Here is a 27,460-nt window from a genome sequence, read left to right as displayed (position 1 = left end):
CCCTATGTTAGTCCCGAAATGACCTAGTTTGTGTCGAGTGGACGTTAAACCCCATTTCTCCCTCTCTCTCTCTTTTCATTCACATATATATATCAATTAGACTCTCTATAGAAGGAGTTCCCCCCAAAAATATTAGATTGCATTTTTGACAAAAAGACCTCTAAACATATTTAATAATAATTTCAGGAAGAGTCCATGCTCAAACAACGTCATGCCTTTATCAGAGGTGTAATATTCGATACTTCTGTACGATACTACTGCATGCATTTAACAAATTGGATTTGCTTATAAACAGCGCGAGTCGTCCATTTCTGTCTAGATGATTACGGTTATAAGATCATCTTGACAAAGAAGCAAAAATATTAATTCAAAGACTAATTATTACACACTGCAATCAACTATTTCTGCTACAGGGTCACTAAACCCATATTTTGGATAGACGAAAACACTCATAGTTGAAATAATTTCAGTTCAAATATCATCACTGATAAAAGCACTCTTCAACAGGCTCTATACGTTGACAAAACGTACAGATTGTATCCACCCTATGTTTCACTTAACAATGAAAGCTGACGTTTTCAATATTCGAAGCCTCTGTTCTCCTACTCCTGATATTTGGGACTGTTGTACAATCGTTGTACTCTACCGATAGGCCTCTCTGTAGAAGAAGTTCCAAAAAAGAATTAAATACGACGTTTTCGATTTTCGATCTCTTTTTTCGGCTACCCCTGACATTTCAAAAAATAATACAGTAGTTTCACAAAACAGCCAACCAATTAGTCTCTCGATTGAGAAAGTTTTAAAAAAATCGTTTGGGGCGTTTCCGAGGAACATGCGTCTAAATTTGCTCGAAATCGCAAAATACCTTACTTTTAAAAGTCACATAACTTTTTTATTATTTGATAGAAACTTGTCGCTTTAAGACCATCTGATAGACAATTCAATTGGCTAGTAAACGATATAAAACTTTAACTAATCGGCAAAAACACAATTGATACATCGCATTTTCCGCACAGGCACCCATTTTTCAGAATTTTGTCAAACTTTGGATACCTTTCTTGACCACTTCCGGAGATTAGAGGATTTTCATTTATAGTTGATGGACTGGTTTGGTCCTTCGACTTCTTATTCCTGAAGTTTCAGAAAAATCGTTGGAGCCGTTTTAAAAAAATAAGAACTTTACGATTTGACCAAAATGCGAAAAAAAGTGAAAAATCAAGGTTAACATTTCAAAACAAAACTTATATTGTTGGAATCGGATTGATGTCAGCTATCCAAAAATATAACTGAAATTTCAAAATTCCCCAAAATAAAATTTTTAGAAAATTTTGAAAATTTTCCATTTTTCATCACAAAAATGAGAGCGACAAAGTGTCTAATTTCCACAGTTTTGAACTGCTATCTGCCCAGGAATGTCTCCAGCTATCCAAAAATGTAAATATCTGAAGAATCCATTGAGAATTAAGAGCATAATGGCCGATTTTCAATTTTCGTACACGTTAAAGATTTGACGCATTTGCGCTATGCAAAGCAGATATTAAAGCTTTCATATTCAGAATCACTTCCTGTTATATGTCAAGGGTCATATAAAGAATCTCAACAAGATAAAAAAAACCCAATTAAAATCGGTCAAAAACTCGCGAAGTTAATGCGATTTTTTACTCGTAAACAACTCTGTCGGCACGAAAAACAACAAAGGCAAAATTCAAAATTGTGACATTTTCAAATACCATAAATTGGAACCTGATCCCGGCTATCCAGAGATGTATTAATTTTCGAAATAGGAGACGTATTCTCCAAACTACGGCCTATTGTTTTCATTTTCATGTCCGTTATCGTCGATTTTTCACTTTTTCTCATATTCAGTTCAAAATGGTTTCCATCAATTGACCTAGATCAAAATTCAAATCCGATAGATTTTTAGCATTCGCATTCCTTCAAGGATTCAGAAAATGCAACTCCCATGTCTGTAAGTAAAATATTGCAAAAGCCTTATGGATTTTTCACGTTTTAAGATTGTGGCACTTTCGGTTCAATCGGCAGACTTCATATTTGGTGTACACATCAATACTGTCTAAGTTAGTACAGAAAAAAAAATTCAAGGCAATCTGACCTATATTTCGTTTTTTTTGTTGAAAACTTTGATCCTTAATTTCATCAAGAGGAGATAATTTAGAAAATTTCTAATGACATCTGTGAAGTCGCATCGGTAAGTTCTACTTATATACTAAATTTCATGAAAATCGTGCAACTGTTAAAGAAGTTGTCAAGTTGGTTTCAACTTCCGGTTCGAAATCACAGCTACGAATTTTCGAAATTCGAAAATCCGAAATTGCAGATTTGAAGTAAATGTTTCAATGTACTTCATATTTTGTGTACACATCAGTACTTTCTTAGCTAGTACAGAAAACAGAAAAAAAAATTCATGGCAATCTGACCTATATTCCGTCGATTTATTTTAAAAATTTGATCCTTAATTTCATCAAGGGGAGATAATTTAGAACATTTCTAATGAAATCTTTCAAGTCGCATCCATAAGATCTACTTACATACTAAATTTCACAAAAATCGTGCAACTATTAAAGAAGTTGTCAAGTTGGTCTCAACTTCCGGTTCGAAATAACAGCGATTTGAAGTAAATGTTTCAAGGTGCTCAAAGAAAAAAGAATTAGTAAAATTTAACCTCTAGAGCGTCCACAAGATTTTTTGAAGTGATCAAGGGCCATAACTCTGACAGTAATTATCGGAAATCGCTGAAAATCAATAGGCTTCTTCGTCTCATGACCTTAAACACTGTGTATAAATTTAAAGTCGATCGGATACTAACTTTAGCCTCTAGAGCGTCCACAAGAATTTTTGAAGTGATCAAGGGTCATAACTCTGACTGTAATTATCGGAAATCGCTGAAAATCAATAGGCTTCTTCGTCCTATGACCTTAAACACTGTGTATAAATTTAAACATACATTATGCAAGAGCTAAATCGGATTATTGCAAGTCTTAATTTAGGCTTCAGATGTTATAGAAATTATACATTAGATCTTTATTTAAACAACAAGCCCAAAATCAACTCTGTAGACCCACGGATGGCTCGGCTACAGCTCGGATTTAAATAGGATTTCACTAATTGATTAAATCAAATATGGGGCAACCTGATGAAAACACGTCAGTTGGATCGAGGCTAAATGATAGAGTGTACTTAGCGAGGCCGCTGTAGAGCGTTTCCGTATGCCATTGAAAACTTTACTTGATAATCGAGATAATAATGTAGGTGGAGTTAACGCCTGTCAATCAAACGATCGGCCAAGGTGAAGACGCATTTCGCTACCATTTCTAGTCAAATATTACAACGATGATAACTATGTTCAGAATAAAGTAATTTGACTGAAATTTTCAATATATTCTGCTTTCATCGTCTACATTTGAACTGTTATAGCAAGAATGGTCAACTCTCTATACAAATCTCCCATAATGTATCTTTAAAGTAATCGGATATTAACTTTAGACTGCCAGACGGGGGCGACGACAATATACGACCACATTTCAATGTGGGCGTATAAAAATTAACCGCATGCATATAATATTTAATGTATGATAAAGTCAACATAGGCGATTTCGGTTTTTAGTGTGGCGGTCATTTTTAAAAAGATGTCTTTTAAGGATAATGTGTATAGTACTAATAGCAATCACATACGGAAGAGGCCATAAGATCCCTTTGCATTTGCAATTTCAAAATAAATAAAAACCAATATTAAATTCCGAAAATCGGTTTTTTGCTAAAAGTCTTTTTTTTTTAATGAGATCAAAATGGGGGTAAAGGACGGAGTCCGGGTGGTAATGGGCGTATTGTGTCCAAATTTCATGGTTTTCGGACAATCGGTGCCGGTGTCGTGGCGAAATTCCACTTTTTTCCCCTAATGGAAGCCGTAAATTGACTTGGAAAAAAAAAACGATCGGCAGGTGACCTTGTGCCGTGCCAAGAACAAACGACTTGAACAATTGCAGGTATCACCTTGAAATTTTTAGGGTACCTAGGTACCAACGTGAAAAGTCCCTCGCCGGAATTTGGTACTCTTGGTACCTTTGGTTCCAGCGTAGCGCATGCGCGAAGTCAAAACCTGCTAAACTCGAAAACAACCTTGTCGGCACGGAAAACATTTGAAATATTCAAATACCAAACATTCGACCATGAGCCGGGCTATCCAGAAATGTATTAATTTCGGTAATAGGAGACAGATTCTTTAAGCCACGACCAATTGTGTATGTTTTCAAGTCCATTAATGTGGATATTTCACTATTTTTCATATTCAATTCAAAATGGTGACCATCATTTGGATTAAATCAAAATTCTGTTCTGAACGTTTTTTAAGCATTCATTTAAGGATTCAGAAAATGTAACTCCCATGTCTGTAAGTAAAATATCGCAAACGCAAAGTAATTTTTCACGTTACAAGATGGTGGCACTTTCGGAATGGGCTACAAACTCCATTTTCTGTGAACAAATCAGAAGTGTCGTAGCTAGTACAGAAAAAACATTTCAAGGCAATCTGACCTATATTTCGTCGATTTTTTTGAAAATTTTGATCCTTAATTTCACCAAAGGGAGATAATATAGAAAATTTCTAATGACATCTTTCAAGTCGCACCGGTAAGATCTACTTACATACTAAATTTCATGAAAATCGTGCAACTATTAAAGAAGTTGTCAAGTTGGTTTCAACTTCCGGTTCGAAATCACAGCTACGGATTTTCGAAAGAGCAGATTTCAAGTAAGTGTCTCAATGTACTCAAAGAAAAAAGATTTAGTAAAATAGGTCAAATAGTCAAATATATTTAATCAACAGCCACCACCCATTTTTGGGGGAATAGGTAAAAGTTTCAGAAAGATCCTATGGTTAGATTCTGAGAAATCCGATTTGTGGATAAAACACAAAAAAAAATAATAATAACAATAATAATCATAACAGAAACAAGTCTGAAAGCCTAATAATTTTAGTAAAAACAATAGTCTTCTGAAAGCCTAATAATAATAATAATTTTAGTAAAAACAATAGTCTTTCAGACAAAAGTCTGAAAGCCTAATAACAACTAGATCTGCTAAGCAGATATTAAATCTTTCATATTCACAATAACTTCCTGTCACATGTCATGGGTCATATAAAAAATCTAAACAAGATAAAAAAAAAAGCATTAAAATCGGTCAAAACTCACAAAGTTAATGTGATTTTTCACTCGTAAACAACTTTGTCGGCACGAAAAACGTCAGACGCAAAATTCGAAATTGTGACATTTTCAAATACCATAAATTCGACCCTGATTCCGGCTAACCAGAAATGTATTCATTTTGGAAATAGGAGACGTATTCTCCAAACTACAGTCTATTGTTTTCATTTTCATGTCCGTTATCGTCGAGTTTTCACTTTTTCTAATATTCAGTTCAAAATGGTGACCATCAGTTGACCAATATCAAAATTCTGAACAGATAGATTTTTAGGCATTCCGTCAAGGATTCAGAAAATGTAACTCCCATGTCTGTAAGTAAAATACTGCCAACGCCTTATGGATAAGGGCGATAACTCTGAATGGAACTTATATTACTGGAATCGGATCGACATTAGGTATCCAAAATCTAGGTCAAATTTGAATATTTTTAAAATTAACAAAAATTGTCTCGTAAACGAAATGTTTGCAATTGTCGAACGATATAAGTCAAAGACAAAGTTTCAAAATTTCGAAATATTCAACTGCTATTGTTCCGGAAAAGACTCAGGGTTTCCGTTAATGTCATTTGTTTGAAAATAGGGAATAATTGACAAAACTACATCCAGTTTCTGATTTTTGGGCACCGTACCAAATTCGACCACTTCCGGTCTGCGCAGAAATTTCAAAAGTAGTCGATCAATAGGCTCCCGGGCGAAAAAATAATAATAATAACTAGAAGTGCAAGCAGCACTGAACCGGCTTTGAGGAATCAGACAGGAAGTGTGTCATACAATAGCCGATTCATCGATCTACCAAACGATACTTTAGATGTTTTGACCCGGTCACACCCGACGGTGAAATCACGATTTTTTAATGATCACCGATTTTTACTGTTTTTTTTTTAAATATCGAATATTTTTTCGATCACTTCCGGTTTACGGATCGTTGTCGGGATAGATTTAACAAGTGGTATGGGAACTTAACTTCCTGTACCAGAAATTTCAGAAAGATCCATTTGACAGTTTTTAAAAGAAAGGAAAATTAGAAGATATTTAACGATATTTAGCAATTTATACCATTAGAAGCAGGTTTACAAATATAACTATTTTACGACTTTTTTTTCGTAGATTGTGGCCCTTTTTGGACAATTTATACTATATTGAGGCTTTTAAATTTGGATTCACACCTTAGACCACCGTTAGGACTCTAAGTAACAGAAGTTTAAGAAAGGCAATAAGAGTAGTTTTCGAGATACAAGTGTCTGAATAGGCTCCAAAAAGGAAAATACTAGATTTTCAGTGTCCCATAAGCGAATTGGTACCATTTGGATGCCAGGAGCCATAAATTAATTAAGAACGCTCTGTGTGTGAAATAATTTTACTTGACGTACGCTTCCACCTAACTGATATCGCAGACAAGAAATTAATGTTTATCTAATCTGGACTTATAGGACTCTTGAGTAACAAAAGTTTAAGAAAAGAAATCGTAAAAGTAAAAAGGGTCTGAATAAGGTCTAAAAAGGAAAATATTACATTTTCGGCGTCCCATAATCTATTACCTAACCATTGCATTTTGTAGTAATATGGAGGGAAAGAATTTGTGCTTTGAAACCTCTATGTAAAATAATATTAGGGTTTTGATTAATTATTCTCCATTGTCAATATATACTATTCAAAAAAAGTAGGGGATATTTGATTTTGGGGGCATAATACTAAAATATGCAAATGACTACGAAAAAAGTCACTATAGAACCTAACAGAAGAAACATTTCCAGTTACATGTGACGCCCAAACGCACCAATAGCTACCGCATGGAATGCAGGTGATGCTTGGGATCATCATGGGGGTCCAACCCAAGATTTGCACGACTCTGACTTTGAATGTTACAGTCATTGTGGCATTGAATTCCAGGGCGGAAACATCAGTTTAATTGTTTTAGTGACCAGAAAACAAATTTTGATATGCGTCGGCTTACCCAAAATGAAAGGTTACGTGCCCTTGGCATGCTACAGATCGGCACAACACAGGCGGTTGTGGCGCGGACGATGAATGTTTCTCAGTCTGTCATAAGCAGGCTATGGTCCAGATACCGTGATACACAATCTGTACAGGACAGACCACGCTCAGGTCGACCAAGGGCGACAACTCAAGCCCAGGATCGATTTATCCGTACCTTGGCCTTGAGAAATCGTGTCATCACAGCAAATCAGATCAGCGCTCGTCTTCAAACAGACACTGGTGTGAGAGTGAGTGGCCAGACGATTCGGAATCGACTGCATAGGGGTCACCTTCGCGCCCGACGTCCTCGCGTGATCCCTTGTTTGAGAGATCATCACATTCAGGCAAGACGTCGTTGGTGTAGGGAACGTCAACACTGGGATAATCGACGCTGGAGCAATGTGATGTTTTCAGATGAGTCAAGGTTCACTGTTGATTTTTTGGACAGACGTAGGAGGGTGTGGCGTCGTCGAAACGAGCGCTTCCAAGACGTTAACGTCATCAGACATGATCGATTTGGGGGTGGTTCTGTTATGGTGTGGGGAGGCATAACTGTTGCTGGAAGAACGGCTTTACATGTTGTTGCAGGGCGTGTTACAGGCCAGTACTACCGGGACAACATCTTGGCAGTCCATGTTGTGCCGTTCGCACGACGTCATGGCCGCCGTTTCATCTTCCAGGATGACAACGCAAGATGTCACAGGGCCAGGATCGTTACAGGTTACCTCCAACAACAGAACATCACCACATTACCTTGGCCAGCACTGAGTCCCGACCTCTCCCCCATCGAGCATGTCTGGGACATGCTTGGACAGAGGTTACGTCAACGTCAACAACGTCCTGCCAATGTCCAAGAACTTGCGGCTGCGTTGCAACAGGAATGAGACAATCTGGACCAAAATGACCTTAGACGTCTCATTAGGAGTATGCCACGTCGGATCAATGCTTGTTTGGCAAACAGAGGAGGATTTACCCGTTACTGACTTGGTTGTGATGCTGTGGTAACTTTGCTGTTTGACCCCGGGTATCATTTTACCCTTATAATGGTCAGTCTGTGCCTTACTTAGTCTAACGATCATTTGGAATAAATCGATGAATGTGAACTTCATTTCATTTTGTCATTTGTTTCTTCGTCAGTTTCATTAGGTGACTTTAATAACACTTAAAAATCAAATATCCCCTACTTTTAAATTCTGAAACGCAAATTAAATTGGCTATGAATATTGTGACAATAGCCAGACATGGTGTCTAAAGACAAGAATGCAGAAATATGATGGCTAGAACAATAGCGTTATCTTTCATATTATTGATTCTAACTTCATAAACACAAATATGGAAGGTATATGCCGGTTATTTTGATACGTTAAGTGAGCTATAGATTAATGAGCATGTTGGTCATTCACATTTTCTTTGTTATAAAACATATATCATATTTGTTGACCAAATAAGGTAACAATCCCTGGCGATGTTCAGTTTGGGGTGCATGTCCTTTCCATATTTAGAACTTAGTTGTTATCTATGGAAGCCTATAACTACCATTCATAATTTCTACTTTTCGCCTCTTCAGAACACGAAAGTCGAAAAGTCGAAAAGTAGAAGTTACGACAAAATGTGAGGCGACAAGACGGTACATAAGCCAAAATCAACTCGAAAATAGGAAATTAAGAAATAACACACCGCGATAATAGCGCCCCCCGTTTTTTCTTAATTTCTACTTTTCGACTTGCATTTTGGCTTGTATACCGTCTTGTCGACTTTCGACTTAGTCATATTTTTGTATTTATTGATGTCAGTAAGAAGGCGCCAACATGCTATACAAGCCAAAATGCAACTCGAAAAGTAGAAATTAGGAAATTAACACACTGCGCTATTAGCGACCTATGATCTGTCGTACTGTCGACTTTTCGACTTTTCTACTTTTCGCCTAGGAAGTAATTGTAGTCTCTGTCTTCCAGGTCACATTTGAATACGCGCAATTCCCTTTAACAAAAATGTCTGTGAGATAGAGTCTAGTTGGTAAATGAAAAAGCGTGCTGAGCGAGACTGATTTTTACGATTCTGACGTGCGAGGCAGATGTAAGCCCCGCCTCTTTCTTGTTTAAGTCGCTCCCATTTTATTTGAAGGTCGAGTTTAGAAAGGACTATTTATTGTTAATAATAATTGTTATCAATACATTACAAGCTTTCAATTTTTTAATCCTTTGTAATTGTTTATCCATATTATTACTTCTCTCATCTTGTTTATTCTTAATTATTGATTAATCTGTTACATGGTTTCCAATTGTTAACTATATATTGCACCACATTTTTGTTATAAATCATTATTTGCTTGATAACGATATCTGTATGTGTATCGAAACGTAGCATGTTAATAAATTCAGAAGTAGTATATCCATATAAGTGTTTTTAATTTGTGAAATCTACTTCTATATGTCTTATAAGGATTATTACTAAAGTCTGTTCGACAAAAATCATAGTCTCGATTATCCACTTACTCGTTAAATCGAGAAGGAAAGTTATGCAGCAAATCGGATAATAATCCAACAAATATCGCAGGCTAGCGTTGATTATAGTCTGGATACGTTAATCAATGTCTAATTAATAGTTTATATAACATTTCAGGCCTAAAGACATAGAATATGCAAATTTAGCTCTTGCATAATGCATGTTTAATTTATATAATACATAGAAATATTTTATAACCTTTCAAAATTAAGAAAAAGTCCCAGCGAGGCCGATTAGGCTCTATACGCGGTATTGGATGATGCATTTCCGTGTTCCTGAGATATATAAGATAGTGTGCTTAATATACGTAACACATTAGAAAGACATATCATTATTTTATGGAAATGAATTGAAAAAATATCCGCAAATCTTTTAATCGTATAAGAAAAGGGCTGACTGCTAAGCGAGTTCGGTTGTCTACTTCATGTGGTATAGTGCGATGAATTCCGCTATTTCTGTGATATTATTCTTAATTTATATAATACAATCACGTAAATATAATTTTTCTATGAAATTTAATTCATTGAAATACTTTATAATCTTTCAAAACTCAAGAAAAATTCCCACTGATAAGCGAGGCCGATTGTATACTTCATGTTGTATAATGCGATGAATTCCGCTATTTCTGTGATAAACATGATATTATTCTTAATTTATATAATACAATCACTTGAATATAATTTTTCTATGAAAATTAATTCATAGAAATACTTCATAATCTTTCAAAATTAAGAAAAGGTCCCACTGCTAAGCGAGGCCGATTGTATACTTCATATGGTATAGTGCAACGAATTCCGCTATTTCTGTGATATATATATAAGATACAATTCTTAATTTATAAAATGCAATCACTTAAATATTGTTTTCTTTCTATGAAAATTAATTCATAGAAATACTTTATAATCTTTCAAAATTAAGAAAAAGTCCCACTGCTAAGTGAGGCCGATTTTATACTTCATGCATAGCGAGGCCGATTAGGCTCTATACGCGATATTTGGTGATAAATTTCCGTGTTTCTGGGATATATAGTATAACTAGCAGGTTACCCGGCTTCGCTCGGGGGTCATAACTCCGAAACCGGAAGTGGTAGACTAACGCCACCTGGCCTATGTTACTCCCCGGTCCGAGCTACCCCTATACCCCAAATTTCAGACTCGGGGCAGACCTAGTGTAGCCGCCAACCCCGAACAGACCGGCTTCGCTCGGGGGTCATAACTCCGAAACCAGAAGTGGTAGACTAACGCCACCTGGTCTATGTTACTCCCCGGTCCGAGCTACTCCTATACCCCAAATTTCAGACTCGGGGCAGATGTAGCCGCCAACCCCGAACAGACAGACTTCTGCTCGGGGGTCATAACTCCGAAACCGGAAGTGGTAGACTAACGCCACCTGGCCTATGTTATTCCCCGGTCCGAGCTACCCCTATACCCCAAATTGCAGACTCGGGGCAGACCTAGTGTAGCCGCCAACCCCGAACAGATCGGCTTCGCTCGGGGGTCATAACTCCGAAACCGGAAGTGGTAGACTAACGCCACCTGGCCTATGTTACTCCGCGGTCCGAGCTACCCCTTTACCCCAAATTTCAGACTCGGGGCAGACCTAGTGTAGCCGCCAACCCCGAACAGACAGACAGACAGACAAACGACAGTCACAAATATATATATAGATAGATGTCCTTAATATATGTAAAACGCTCGAAATAAATATGATTGTTTTATCAAAATCAATTGAAAAAATATCCCCCAAATCTTTAAAACATAAGAAAAAGTCCCACTGCTAAGCGAGGCCAATTGTGTACTTCATATGGTATAGTGCGATGAATTCCGCTATTTCTGTGATATTATTCTTAATTTATATAATACAATCACTTAAATATAATTGTGCTATGAAATTTAATTCATAGAAATACTTTATAATCTTCCAACTGCTAAGCGAGGCCGATTGTATACTTCATGCATAGCGAGGCCGATTAGGCTCTATACGCGATATTGGATGATAAATTTCCGTGTTTCTGGGATATAATATAGTATAATGTCCTTAATATACGTATTTAACGTTCGAAAGAAATATGATTATTTTATCAAAATCAATTGAAAAAATATCCCCCAAATCTTTTAAACAAAAGAAAAAGACTGACTGCATTGCGAGGCCGATTGGGGGTTCTATATGTAGTACAGTGCGATGGAATTTACTATTTCTGAGATATATAAAATAAAAGTGAGAGAGAGAGAGAGAGAGAGAGAGAGAGTGGGTGGGTGGGGGAATTTAACGATTTAGTGGAAGATCGAACATCTCATTTTTGCAACTACGATACAGCGAGCCTGTTTAGATTCTTTGTGATATAGGGCGATGGGTTTGCCTACTAGATATAAGATAATATTCATCATTTATATTAACATTCAAGTATGGAAATTAATGGAGAAAATTTTTACAAGATATAAACATAAGAAACGGGTGCAGGGAGATCCAAACTCTCATTTTAACCACAACTAAAAGTAATATCAAGGCCGTATATCGAACTGTCAATCAAATTGACTGACATACGGCCTCGCTCAGCAGCGGTCTCGCTCAGCACGCTTTTTCATTTACCAACTAGACTCTATCACACAGACATTTTTCTTAAAGGGAATTGCGCGTATTCAAATGTGATCTGGAAGACAGAGACTACAATAACTTCCTAGGCAAAAAGTAGAAAAGTCGAAAAGTCGACAGTACGACAGATCATAGGTCGCTAATAGCGCAGTGTGTTAATTTCCTAATTTCTACTTTTCGAGTTGCATTTTGTCTTGTATAGCGTGTTGGCGCCTTCTTACTGACATCAATAAATACAAAAATATGACTAAGTCGAAAGTCGACAAGACGGTATACAAGCCAAAATGCAAGTCGAAAAGTAGAAATAAGGAAAAAACGGGGGGCGCTATTATCGCGGTGTGTTATTTCTTGATTTCCTATTTTCGAGTTGATTTTGGCTTGTATACCTTCTTGTCGCCTCACATTTTGTCGTAACTTCTACTTTTCGACTTTTCGACTTTCGTGTTCTGAAGAGGCGAAAAGTAGAAATTATGAATGGTAATTATAGGCTTCCATAGTTATCAGTCTTTAGATTAACACCTCAAACAAAGTAAAAGGCACCTATAAAAAAGGGTGGGGAAATAGCATTCGGCAGAGCTCATTCTGCCGGTTATACCAGCCATTTAGTTATTTGAGACTAGGAAGAATTGTAACACTCCCAGTTTGTAGAAATAAAGTATTTTAAGAAAAGAACCTGAACCGTAGTTGTAACTTAGTCACGGAAGAAAACACAGCGTGAAGATTGAACATTGAAGACTGAACATCTGATAGTACTACAATTTGTATCATTTGGATGTCAAATAATAGCCCATTATAAAGGCTACCCACCGATACCTTTTTTGTTTTGATTCGATGACATCTGGCGTAGTAATCCCTTTTTTCGCTAGAGCACCATTTTTTTTACTTTTTACGATATTTTTTTCAAAATATCGGATATTTTTTCGACTACTTAGGGTTTTTGGATCATTGTCGGGATAACTTTAATGAGTTAAGTGGATACTTAACTTCCAGTAACAGAAGTGTCAGAAACATCCATTTAGTATTTTTTGAAAAAAAAAAATAAAAATAAAAGAGTATTTTCAACAATTTGACGCTTTTTCAACTTTTTTCAAAGATTGAGGCCATTTTGGGACCAGCTATATTATTTCAATGTTTTTATTTTTGGATTCACACTCTAGACCACCGATATGAATTTGAGTAAAAAAATTTTAAAAAAAATCGTAGAGAGAGAGGGAGATGGGGTTTAACGTCCACTCGACACAAACTAGGTCATTTCGGGACTAATTTTATTTCAATAATTCGCTTGCGTGTAGGGGTCTTTAGCAGTGGGAGGAAACCGGAGGACCCGGAGAAAAACCACGAGGTTGGACAGGCCAACCCACGAGGCTGGACAAGCGACCCTACTCCTTGTCACGTACAACCGTGGATTCGAAACCACGCCAGTTGACTCAATGACAGGCTTTATGATACAGCGCGCACGTGCTAACCATTCAGCCATCCAAGCCCCCGCTCCAAAACTGAAAATACTAGATTTTCGGCGTACCATAATTTATTTCCTAACCATCGATTTCTTATAATTTAGATGTCATAAGATAGTCCATTTATGGGACCATCCAAAACCACTTTAATTGTTTCGATCCCCTAATATCTGGCGAAGAATTCAAGTTTTTGGCAAGAGCGCCAAATTGTTTACCTTTTTTTTTCGTTTTTTGAACAACTTCCGGTATACGAATCATTGTCAAGATAGTTTTAACAACCGGTTTAGGCACTTGATTGTTAGCAGGGCTCTATTATTATATACTACAATATCTGATCAGATAAAATCCCCCCTGAGAAATCCTATGTTCAAAAGTGTCAAAAATATCAAAATGTCAAAATATCGAAAATTAAATTTCAATAACTCAATACATATTATACATGGTTAGAATAGTAATTAGGACAGCTATCTAAATGTATAACTTTTTTTTTGAAAATCTGTTAAAATAAAGAAACAATAGAGCATTTTCTAAAATTTGACGATTTTTCAACTTTTTTCGATTTTCAGTCCGTTATTTTACCTATTCCAGACATTTCAAAGTCTTATTGGGTGGATTCATGCACACGACTACCGAAGGCACTTTCGATTGGGAAAGTTTAAGAAAAATCCTTGGCGTAGTTTTCGAGATATAGGCGTCTAAAAACGCTCCAAATTAGGAAATACTTGATTTTCAGCATGTCATATTTTGTTGTCCTGTCAAATGACTCGTGTGAAACGGGTATCATATGACAGTCGAATTCCCGTGCCACCCAACGATACCTTAGTTTCTTTAATCCGTTGATATCGGGTGGAGAAATCACGTTTTTCCCAAAAGCACCCATTTTTTGAGTTTTCTTCAAAATATCGGACATTTTTTCGACCACTTCCGGTTTAAGGATCCTTGTCGAAATATTGTTATCAGTTGGTTTTGGACTATAACTTCATGGGCAGAAAATTCGAAAAAATTCCCAAAATAAAGGGTGATAACTCTGAATGAAAGTTATATTACTGGAATCGGATTGCCTTCAGGTATCCAAAAATGTAGGTCAAATTTGAAAATATTGAAAAATTACAAAAACCACGTGAATCTGTAATCAACGGTACAAAGGCAGAGGGGTCAAAACCAAAAGTACGACACAGATCTCAGTAGCGCGTATGTCCTCCACGGGCTCTTACGCACGCTGTGCAGTGACGTCGCATATAATTTACCAATGTTTGAAAGAAGGCCTGGGGCAAATTGTTCCATTCTTGGACAAGAGCAGCTTCTAAAGCAGCAATGGTGTGCATTTGTGGTCTCCGATACAGATGGCGTCCAATCTCATCCCAGACATGTTTTATCGGTGTCATGTCCGGAGACATGGCTGGCCAGTCCAAGACATTGATGTTGTTAGCAGCCAGGTAGTCCATACTAAAACGGGCGGTATGTGGACGTGCATTATCCTGTTGGAAGTGCTGAAGCTGTGGGTGCGCTCGATACATCGGAACAACAATTGGTTGCAAGACATCATCACGGTAGGCTACAGCATTAACGCGACCGGACCCCCTACGGCGGTCCGGTGATGAAATGTGAAGCCTCCCCACACCATTACACTTCCCCCACCCCATCGATTCGTTTTGAAGACGAAGCAGTCTGCAAGACGTTCCCCAAGACGTCTCCACACACGTTGACGGCCATCAGCGTGATAGAGATGAAAGCGACTCTCATCACTGAAGAGCACACTTTGCCAGTCTACTCTTCTCCATGTCTGGTGTCCTTGAGCGCATATCAAACGACGCTGACGATGATGATCCCTGAGGATAGCTCCACCATAAGGTCGTCGTGCACGGAGTCCTACTTCTCTTAGACGACGTCTTACGGTGTTGGCACTTACTGGTCCTTGTCTTCCGACGACTGCTGCACCTGTTCGAGTCGCTGGGCGGAATCTGTCAAGCAGATGGGTGACCCGGATGTAGCGGTTTTGAGCCTGGGTTGTAACGCGTTGTGGACCAGGACGTTGACGGTCACGTGTTGATCCAGTAACTCGAACACGTTCCACCAACCTTACAATAGTGGACTGATGACAATTGAAGTGTCTGGCAATAGCACGTGTAGACATGCCAGCCCTGGACATTCCCATGGCTTCATTCCGTTGATTTTCAGTAAGTCTCGGCATCTCTAGCTCGATTCCTTCACACATTCAACAACAAATTACGACAGATTGACGTTTCACAGTTCATGCACTGCACATTAAGTTGAAAACATGCTTTTAAAGGGCTCACACACAATGCTGCACGTGAATATTGGGTTTTTCATGTGTATCTCGTGCAATTTTTTTTTGTGCACACGGGCCGATATTTTTTGCGTTTGGGAGCATTGTGTGAAACAATAGTTCATAGTATTGCATAATATTATACATACTAAACCATCTAATAATAAAATATTTGGGAAAAAAAGTGATGCGTTTTCCATGGCGCTCAGTATATATTTCTCGAATCAATCGATTGTCTTGGGGGAGGCCCCTCATACACCCGCCAGGTACAGCCGTTATAGTATATATGGATTATACAGGGTCGATTGGATTGACGCAAAGGTTTCGATAGTTTCGCAAGTATCGTCGGTCTTAGAGTTCATTGAATCCATATCATATGCACGATCGTGTACGAATCCACAAAGCACCACCAGCGACGAGAGTCATCTGTGAAAAATATTAATTTTTCGTGGAGAAAACACCAAGCTCTGGAGTCTGTTCAAAATATTCTGAGGGAGATCAACCAAACCCCCCGCCACAGCAAATGCACATAATTTCAAAATACTTCTGGGGGAGATCCCCTAAATACCCCGCCACAGCAACTGCCCAGAATTTCAAAAATCTTCTGGGGGAAACCCCAAATCCCGCCACCGTAAAAAGCGGTCGGTGACGATGGACAGTCGAGGCCCTTAATTTAAAAAAAAATGCTGGGACCGAAATTACAAAGCAAGTATGGGTGGACATAGAGTTGATTGGATCGATAACATGGGTACGATCGTATCGATTGTGTACGATCGTATCGATCGTGTACCATTGTACACGACCGTAGAGTTGATTGGATCGATAGAATGTGTACGATGGTATCGATCGTGTACCATCGTACATGACCGTAGAGTTGATTGACTCGATAGAATGTGTACGATCGTATCGATCATGTACGATCGTATCAATCGTGTACCATCGTTCAGGGCCGTAGAGTTGATTGGATGGATAGCATGTGTACGATCGTATACGATCGTGTACGATCGTATACGATCGTGTACGATGGTGGTGGTGATAATACGCTCTGTTGGATTGATTGATTCGACACCAAAATTACGATCGTGTAGTTAATTGGATCAATACTAAAACATACATTGGGTTGATATGATTTGCACGATCGTAATATGAACGAAACGAGTTGATAGGGTTGACACAGTTGATATATTTGTCGAATCAATCGATTCTCGAATACTGTACCATAATGCAAAAACTCTCAAAAAGCATATATCAGTATTTCTGTTTCAATACGCTTATTTCTGTCACCTGTTCTTTTTCTGGCGATTAACAGTCATGGTACTTGTTCTTGAATCCGCAAACTTGTCTTTTTTCTGGCAATTATAGATCGCCGTACTATCCGAAAATTAAAGGGCTGGGGCATCTTTCGTGGCTCTAGAAAGCGTCCATAGAAATCTAGTTTTAATGGCCACTCCGACATGAAGAGGTTTGCATAACTCGGGGCAAATTGTTTTCCCATCGCAGCTCTCCTAGAATTGAGGTATACTTGGTCGTTGAAAGCGAAGTCATTCCTCCTCAGACAAATGTCGTGTAGTTTGAGGATTTCTTCGTCCGGCCTGAATGCTTGCGGGTTCCTAAGAAATGCTTTCCTAACTGCTTCAATACCTGTGTTATTATCAATGTTCGTGTACAAGCTCTGTACGTCGATGGATATTAAAATGGTGTGTTCGGAGACTCTTAACTGTTTGATTTTGCGAATGAAAGCGTTGGTAGGATGGGTGTTGGCATGCTACGGGTAATAATAAATGGTCTATATATTGTGATACGTTGAATGATTCGCTGCCACAGTCTGATATTATTGTGCGCCCCTTGGGTAATTTATTAGGTATAAACCATTCTGTTTCTGGATTTTTATGTATTTATGGTAGTGTATAGAGATGTCTTTGTCGGCAATCAGATTTAGCAGATAGATAATCATATTGTTTTGCTGTTATGTATTCCTTATCCTGCAATTCATGTAAGATGTTGTTTATTAAAGTTGCGGTGTCCTTAACGATGGGTTGGTCTAATTTAGTGTAATGTATAGGATTGCTTAATTGTTTTTCTGCCTCTGAGATATAGTCTGCGCGATTCATTATGACACAACACGAGCCTTTGTCGCTTTTCTTAATTATTATGTTTTTGTCTTTTTTAAGGGTGTTTAATGCTGTTTTAGTTGCTCGGTTGAGATTTAGTTTTTGTGATTGTGGTTGAAGGGATGATATTTCTATATTCATTTCGTTGAAAGTTTTTAGGATGGCTGGTGATAATGACTTTTTAGGTGTTTTCCATGTGGATTTTGCTGTGAATAATTTTTTACCTCTGCCGGGTTTGTTCCTAAAAAAATAAGTCAACGAAAATGTTCTTTGGAAGCGATCGGTTGTCTTGCTGATGGGGTCTATGGATGTTATTGTGGGGGTTGGGGTGAATTTAAGGCCTGTATCAAGAATGTTCATTTCTAGGGGGCTGAGAAGTCTGTCGCTCAAATTGACAACTTTCTGTCCTAAAGACGGCTTCTCATTCCTTTTCTACGGTGGCTGATAAGGGACATGAAAAATGGTCCGAATATTGTCTTGGAAGTGATTGCAAACGGCTTGGGCAGTGTGGCCAGCGTCGAGTCTTCCAAGTCCCTGGTTCCTCTGAGCTGTCGTGGGTCGTTGCATGCTGCCGACGTTGTAGTGTGAATGATTCAACAAGGTATGTGGGTGCATTTTATAGGGCTGGTCCCGGTGAACAGCACGTGCAGCATGAGTTACCTGAAAATCATGGAGAACACATTACCATCTCAGAAATCAGGTTGCGTTTTTGAGAACATTTCCCGGGTTCAATTCTGTGTTTGGGAAGGAGCCTTATTGTTCAGATAAAGTTGGAGATGTGGTCACAAATATACAATAAAAACATTTGGCAAGTTTTATGCAATGCCAGAGTTATTCAGAGTAACATACCAACTTGACGTTTCTTTTGCTGCCTAGTATATGACAGCTGGCAACGGTCTTGGGATCTTACAGACACAAATCAATTTCATCACATCAAGCCTCTCCTTGGAGACTGGCCTAGCTCCTACAGGTCTAATAGGAGAGATGGGGTTGTTTTGTGTCGCTCTGGTATTGGTCATACTTTTTTTAAACTCACATGTTCATATTAAAGCGAGGGCCCAATCAGTTTGTGAACACTGTCATGTTCCTTAACAGTGAAGCACATTTTGATTGACTGCAAGCATCTCAAGGATGTTAGATCGCATTTTTACCGTTGTCAGTCATTACATAACGTTTGCCCAACCGGGTTTATATCATTAAGTATTAGAGACAGATATTTTATTTTAAGTTTTAATTGTATTTATCATTTTCATGTATCTATTTTAATATTTTTATGCTTAAAAGTTTATGATATTTATTTTTAAACTTAAGAACTGTGATATTTGTTTTTCTATTGAGTATATAAATAGTATTGTAATATCTTCTATTTTACCATATGTTTGGCGCAATATAGCTCGGTTGGAACTGACGTGCCATAAAACAACATTTCATTCATTCATTCACGCCCTGCTAGGTGGGTTAAATATGGACCATTTTAACGATGCCATAACCATGCGTTAAATTTAACGACACGATGAACATAACAGACTTCTTCTGTCGTTAAATATAACGATGTCGTTAAATGATTTAACCACATCGATAAATTTAACGACAAGTTGAACAACCGGGCCCAGGTGGACACCGGGAGGACAGCCGGGTCGACGACAACGGCGTATAAAAAAGTGGAGAGAGAGAGAGAGAGAGAGATGGGGTTTAACGTCCACTCGGCACAAACTAGGTCATTTCGGGACTAACATATGGTTTAATTTTATTTCAATAATTCGCTTGCGCATAGGGGTCTATAGCAGTGGGAGGAAACCGGAGGACCTGGAGAAAACCCACGAGGTTAGACAGGCGAAAAAAGTGTCGAAAACATGAAAACGGCAAATAGGCTTATACATTTATCCGTATACCAATCAAAATTTCTTAAAATTGTATTTCAAAAACCTGACATTGGAATGATCTGATTTGTATGCATCGTAAATAAACTGGCTATATTCAGGTTATTGACCCCTTCCCCAATCTGCTAAGTGAAAAACAATATATGACGTGCAAAATAATGTATTGATACCTGTTGTATGCGAATTGGTAAAACGATTTCGGGTAATAAAGAAACCTGTGATAAACTTGCGTCTCTCGTATCCGTCCATTTTCATTCACTTGTTTAACTTCTTACACATAGAATCCGGTTCGTAAGTCAGCTATCGACCCTGACCTCGGGGTTAAGTTAAATAAACACCCGCGCTCGTGTATTGAACACCTCGAGTGCGCAACTTTGTACGAGCTCGGGTTTTCATCTAATTTGAACCCCTCTGTCTCGGTTGATAACCCTAACGGACCAATTAACACATGGGCTATTATTGACATGCTGAATAATCTTAACATAATGCAGCAAACAAAGGATATGAGAAGGAGAGACAAAATATACGGGAAAGAACGTAATACAGTTACTAAACAACCAGATGGAGTTAAAGCAAGTGGGGTATTCGCTGATGTTATGAAGAAAGAGGGATTCAGGAAATTATTATCGTCTAGAGGTATTTATTTCTCTTTTAAAGATCATTATTCCTCGGAAGGTATTTCTTTCGTATATCCCAAACCAAAGCCGCGTAGGCGCTAATGCACTTTCGTACACCTAGTACTTGCCGTGGTTCTAGAGATTTCAAAGTTGCCGGGGTTGTTCCAGAGTGTTAATTAGGATCTCACACCAAATTTCAGAATAATCGGTCAAAAACTTTTGATTTTACACAACTTTTACTTATCCATGATTCGGACGACACAGCTCAAATGGCGGCCATGATGTTTACTGTTAAGACTCTAATATGACTTGCTGAACACCAAGCAAGCTTCTTACATCACTGACCATAAATAATAATAATAATAACAATTTTCGTGATTTTGTTAAGCAGCCGTTCTTTACGGCAATACTATATACCAGAAAACACCTGAAAACACCGGAAAAGAACCGGAGACTGGTCTTATTTAATCTAATTTACTGTGCACTAGGATGTCGTTCAGATTTTTATTGTTAGAATATGCAATTACAAGTTTCTGTGTGAATATTTTCGGGTGATTTTCTTGGAAAACAGTATAGTATTTTCTGATGATTTTGGATCACCCGAAAATATTCACACAGAAACTTGTAATTGCATATTCTAACAATAAAAATCTGAACGACATTCTAGTGCACAGTAAATTAGATTAAATAAGACCAGTCTCCACCCTAACCCAAAACAAACCATATATCAAATCCTATCCCTAACCGTTAGTAAATAAAATCAACTAGATATAAGAATCCCTAGCCCTAACCCGGTGATGTGAAACAAACACGATTTTTTTTAGAAAATCCAATTCGTAGTAGGAAACACACTAATGTGGCTCTCCCCCGAGAGCCTCAAATTTATTTTCCTTTTTCTTCAGAAATAAAAATACCAGAATAACCATCCAAGGAAGACCATCAGCGAAACAACACCAAAAACAGTGAAATCACTTTTGAAAATTAATCTAATATATTGTATGTATTTTTAATAAAACTAGGAAATATCGCGAACTACCTTTTCATCATCCTAGGTCAGTGCTTATGTGGAGACTTAACCTCTCCCCCAAATTCTTAAACCTAGCCCTAACAATAACCCTAACTCTCCGCAAACAGAGGACCAGGTTCTTTGTTACCTATTTAGGGTGTTTTCCGGTATTTAGTGTGTTTTCCGGTATTTAGTGGTTTTCCGGTATTCAGTATAACATGGTGTTTTCCGATAGTTTTCCGTTGTTTTCCGGTAGTTTTCCGGTTCTTTTCCGGTGTTTTCAGGTGTTTTCTGGTATATAGTATTGCCGTAAAGAACGGCTGCTTAACAAAATCACGAAAATTGTTATTATTATTATTATTTATGGTCAGTGATGTAAGAAGCTTGCTTGGTGTTCAGCAAGTCATATTAGAGTCTTAACAGTAAACATCATGGCCGCCATTTGAGCTGTGTCGTCCGAATCATGGATAAGTAAAAGTTGTGTAAAATCAAAAGTTTTTGACCGATTATTCTGAAATTTGGTGTGAGATCTTAATTAACACTCTGGAACACCCCCGGTAACTTTGAAATCTCTAGAACCACGGCAAGTACTAGGTGTACGAAAGTGCATTAGCGCCTACGCGGCTTTGGTTTGGGATATACGAAAGAAATACCTTCCGAGGAATAATGATCTTTAAAAGAGAAATAAATACCTCTAGACGATAATAATTTCCTGAATCCCTCTTTCTTCATAACATCAGCGAATACCCCACTTGCTTTAACTCCATCTGGTTGTTTAGTAACTGTATTACGTTCTTTCCCGTATATTTTGTCTCTCCTTCTCATATCCTTTGTTTGCTGCATTATGTTAAGATTATTCAGCATGTCAATAATAGCCCATGTGTTAATTGGTCCGTTAGGGTTATCAACCGAGACAGAGGGGTTCAAATTAGATGAAAACCCGAGCTCGTACAAAGTTGCGCACTCGAGGTGTTCAATACACGAGCGCGGGTGTTTATTTAACTTAACCCCGAGGTCAGGGTCGATAGCTGACTTACGAACCGGATTCTATGTGTAAGAAGTTAAACAAGTGAATGAAAATGGACGGATACGAGAGACGCAAGTTTATCACAGGTTTCTTTATTACCCGAAATCGTTTTACCAATTCGCATACAACAGGTATCAATACATTATTTTGCACGTCATATATTGTTTTTCACTTAGCAGATTGGGGAAGGGGTCAATAACCTGAATATAGCCAGTTTATTTACGATGCATACAAATCAGATCATTCCAATGTCAGGTTTTTGAAATACAATTTTAAGAAATTTGGATTGGTATACGGATAAATGTATAAGCCTATTTGCCGTTTTCATGTTTTCGACACTTTTTTCGCCTGTCTAACCTCGTGGGTTTTCTCCAGGTCCTCCGGTTTCCTCCCACTGCTATAGACCCCTATGCGCAAGCGAATTATTGAAATAAAATTAAACCATATGTTAGTCCCGAAATGACCTAGTTTGTGCCGAGTGGACGTTAAACCCCATCTCTCTCTCTCTCTCTCTCCACTTTTTTATACGCCGTTGTCGTCGACCCGGCTGTCCTCCCGGTGTCCACCTGGGCCCGGTTGTTCAACTTGTCGTTAAATTTATCGATGTGGTTAAATCATTTAACGACATCGTTATATTTAACGACAGAAGAAGTCTGTTATGTTCATCGTGTCGTTAAATTTAACGCATGGTTATGGCATCGTTAAAATGGTCCATATTTAACCCACCTAGCAGGGCGTGAATGAATGAATGAAATGTTGTTTTATGGCACGTCAGTTCCAACCGAGCTATATTGCGCCAAACATATGGTAAAATAGAAGATATTACAATACTATTTATATACTCAATAGAAAAACAAATATCACAGTTCTTAAGTTTAAAAATAAATATCATAAACTTTTAAGCATACAAATATTAAAATAGATACATGAAAATGATAAATACAATTAAAACTTAAAATAAAATATCTGTCTCTAATACTTAATGATATAAACCCGGTTGGGCAAACGTTATGTAATGACTGACAACGGTAAAAATGCGATCTAACATCCTTGAGATGCTTGCAGTCAATCAAAATGTGCTTCACTGTTAAGGAACATGACAGTGTTCACAAACTGATTGGGCCCTCGCTTTAATATGAACATGTGAGTTTAAAAAAAGTATGACCAATACCAGAGCGACACAAAACAACCCCATCTCTCCTATTAGACCTGTAGGAGCTAGGCCAGTCTCCAAGGAGAGGCTTGATGTGATGAAATTGATTTGTGTCTGTAAGATCCCAAGACCGTTGCCAGCTGTCATATACTAAGCAGCAAAAGAAACGTCAAGTTGGTATGTTACTCTGAATAACTCTGGCATTGCATAAAACTTGCCAAATGTTTTTATTGTATATTTGTGACCACATCTCCAACTTTATCTGAACAATAAGGCTCCTTCCCAAACACAGAATTGAACCCGGGAAATGTTCTCAAAAACGCAACCTGATTTCTGAGATGGTAATGTGTTCTCCATGATTTTCAGGTAACTCATGCTGCACGTGCTGTTCACCGGGACCAGCCCTATAAAATGCACCCACATACCTTGTTGAATCATTCACACTACAACGTCGGCAGCATGCAACGACCCACGACAGCTCAGAGGAACCAGGGACTTGGAAGACTCGACGCTGGCCACACTGCCCAAGCCATTTGCAATCACTTCCAAGACAATATTCGGACCATTTTTCATGTCCCTTATCAGCCACCGTAGAAAAGGAATGAGAAGCCGTCTTTAGGACAGAAAGTTATCAATTTGAGCGACAGACTTCTCAGCCCCCTAGAAATGAACATTCTTGATACAGGCCTTAAATTCACCCCAACCCCCACAATAACATCCATAGACCCCATCAGCAAGGCAACCGATCGCTTCCAAAGAACACTTTCGTTGACTTATTTTTTTAGGAACAAACCCGGCAGATGTAAAAAATTATTCACAGCAAAATCCACATGGAAAACACCTAAAAAGTCATTATCACCAGCCATCCTAAAAACTTTCAACGAAATGAATATAGAAATATCATCCCTTCATCCACAATCACAAAAACTAAATCTCAACCGAGCAATTAAAACAGCATTAAACACCCTTAAAAAAGACAAAAACATAATAATTAAGAAAAGCGACAAAGGCTCGTGTTGTGTCATAATGAATCGCGCAGACTATATCTCAGAGGCAGAAAAACAATTAAGCAATCATATACATTACACTAAATTAGACCAACCCATCGTTAAGGACACCGCAACTTTAATAAACAACATCTTACATGAATTGCAGGATAAGGAATACATAACAGCAAAACAATATGATTATCTATCTGCTAAATCTGATTGCCGACAAAGACATCTCTATACACTACCATAAATACATAAAAATCCAGAAACAGAATGGTTTATACCTAATAAATTACTCAAGGGGCGCACAATAATATCAGACTGTGGCAGCGAATCATTCAACGTATCACAATATATAGACCATTTATTATTACCCGTAGCATGCCAACACCCATCCTACCAACGATTTCATTCGCAAAATCAAACAGATAAGAGTCTCCGAACACACCATTATAATATCCATCGACGTACAGAGCATATACACGAACATTGATAATAACACAGGTATTGGAGCAGTTAGGAAAGCATTTCTTAGGAACCCGCAAGCATTCAGGCCGGACGAAGACATCCTCAAAGTACACAACATTTGTCTGAGGAGGAATGACTTCGCTTTCAACGACCAAGTATACCTCAAGTCTAGGAGAGCTGCGATGGGAAAACAATTTGCCCCGAGTTATGCAAACCTCTTCATGGCGGAGTGGCCATTAAAACCAGATTTCTATGGACGCTTTCTAGAGGAGGTTTTCATAGTCTGGACGTACACACTAGACGAATTTTGGACGTTTTTCAACATTTTGAACAATCATTATTCATCTGTCAAATTAACCGCAAATGTAAGTCATAACAGCATAGATTTTCTTGACACCACCATCTTTAAAAGTAGTAACACCAAATACACTGGCCAACAAAGTATTTTTCAACGAAACCGATACACATCAACTACTGTTCAGGAGCTCCTTTCACCCCAAACATACCTTCTCTGGCATCATAAAATCTCAGATTCTCCGTTTTCATAGGATATGTACTCAGAAGACCGACTTTGAGTCAGCATGTACGCTGGTATTTAGCAAACTAAGAGAAAGGGGATACTCCAAACGCTATCAACGACGTATAAAAAAAACAACACTCTAGCTGAGCTTGCCGCCAAAGAAACAAATAATATGCAGCAGTTAAAACCAAAACTTGTGGTCATCCAAGATGTCAAAAATGCAAAATCTTAAACATATCCGACCATTTCCATAACAAAACATCTGGCACACAATCCCCAATATTAGACCAACTTTCATGCAATAGTTCAGACATAATTTATCTAATTTCATGCAGACAATGTGACAAGCAATACGTAGGGGAGACTCAAAATGCATTTAGGGAAAGAATTAACGGTTAGCGATCAGACATAGTCACCAAAAAAGAGAAACCGGTCTTAATTCATTTCAACCAACCAAATCATGACATTTCTGTCACGCCAATAGAAAAGACCAAGATCGACTTTGAAACTACAGAAGAAATTAAAACGTTTAGGCTAATAAGAGAACAATTCTGGATTGACAAATTGAAAACAACAGCCCCCCTAGGTTTGAATATTCATACCGCTAGCGCAATAGCCCTTTTGCAAGTGCATCCAAAATCATCAGAAAATACTGTACTGTTTTCCAAGAAAATCACCCGAAAATATTCACACAGAAACTTGTAATTGCATATTCTAACAATAAAAATCTGAACGACATCCTAGTGCACAGTAAATTAGATTAAATAAGACCAGTCTCCACCCTAACCCAAAACAAACCATATATCAAATCCTATCCCTAACCGTTAGTAAATAAAATCAACTAGATATAGGAATCCCTAGCCCTAACCCGGTGATGTGAAACAAACACGATTTTTTTTAGAAAATCCAATTCGTAGTAGGAAACACACTAATGTGGCTCTCCCCCGAGAGCCTCAAATTTATTTTCTTTTTTCTTCAGAAATAAAAATACCAGAATACCAGAAGCACCATCCAAGGAAGACCATCAGCGAAACAACACCAAAAACAGTTAAATCACTTTTGAAAATTAATCTTATATATTGTATGTATTTTTAATAAAACTAGGAAATATCGCGAACTAACTTTTCGCCATCCTAGGTCAGTGCTTATGTGGAGAATTAACCTCTCCCCCAAATTCTTAAACATAGCCCTAACAATAACCCTAACTCTCCGCAAACAGAGGACCAGGTTCTTTGTTACCTATTTAGGGTGTTTTCCGGTATTTAGTGTGTTTTCCCCGGTATTTAGTGGTTTTCCGGTATTCAGTATAACATGATGTTTTCCGATAGTTTTCCGTTGTTTTCCGGTTCTTTTCCGGTATTTTCCGGTATATAGTATTGCCGTAAAGAACGGCTGCTTAACAAAATCACGAAAATTGTTATTATTATTATTATTATTTATGGTCAGTGATGTAAGAAGCTTGCTTGGTGTTCAGCAAGTCATATTAGAGTCTTAACAGTAAACATCATGGCCGCCAGTTGAGCTGTGTCGTCCGAATCATGGATAAGTAAAAGTTGTGTTAAATCAAAAGTTTTTGACCGATTATTCTGAAATTTGGTGTGAGATCATAATTAACACCCTGGAACACCCCCGGCAACTTTGAAGTCT

The 27,460-nt window shown here is 37.9% G+C and overlaps 1 protein-coding gene across 2 annotated transcripts in view; it reads right to left on the bottom strand.

Moving 5' to 3' along the window:
* Positions 1-27,460, bottom strand: part of LOC126820260 (uncharacterized) — a 251,463-nt gene that overhangs the window by 176,381 nt on the left and 47,622 nt on the right. Inside the window, exon 1 of one of the 2 annotated variants that reach the window (XM_050548101.2) lies at positions 22,346-22,465. The exons of the other annotated variant lie outside the window; for it this stretch is intronic. Coding sequence (XP_050404058.2) covers positions 22,346-22,385 — 40 coding nt within the window. The 5' untranslated portion in view covers positions 22,386-22,465. Of the gene's footprint in view, positions 1-22,345; positions 22,466-27,460 lie in introns of those variants that run through there. 2 annotated transcript variants of the gene reach the window in all.

The sequence above is a fragment of the Patella vulgata genome, chromosome 5 (genome assembly GCF_932274485.2).
Source record: "Patella vulgata chromosome 5, xgPatVulg1.2, whole genome shotgun sequence".
Taxonomy (NCBI): domain Eukaryota; kingdom Metazoa; phylum Mollusca; class Gastropoda; family Patellidae; genus Patella; species Patella vulgata.
The sequence above is the reverse complement of the archived record's forward strand: the minus strand, read 5'-3'. Positions and strand labels throughout refer to the sequence as shown.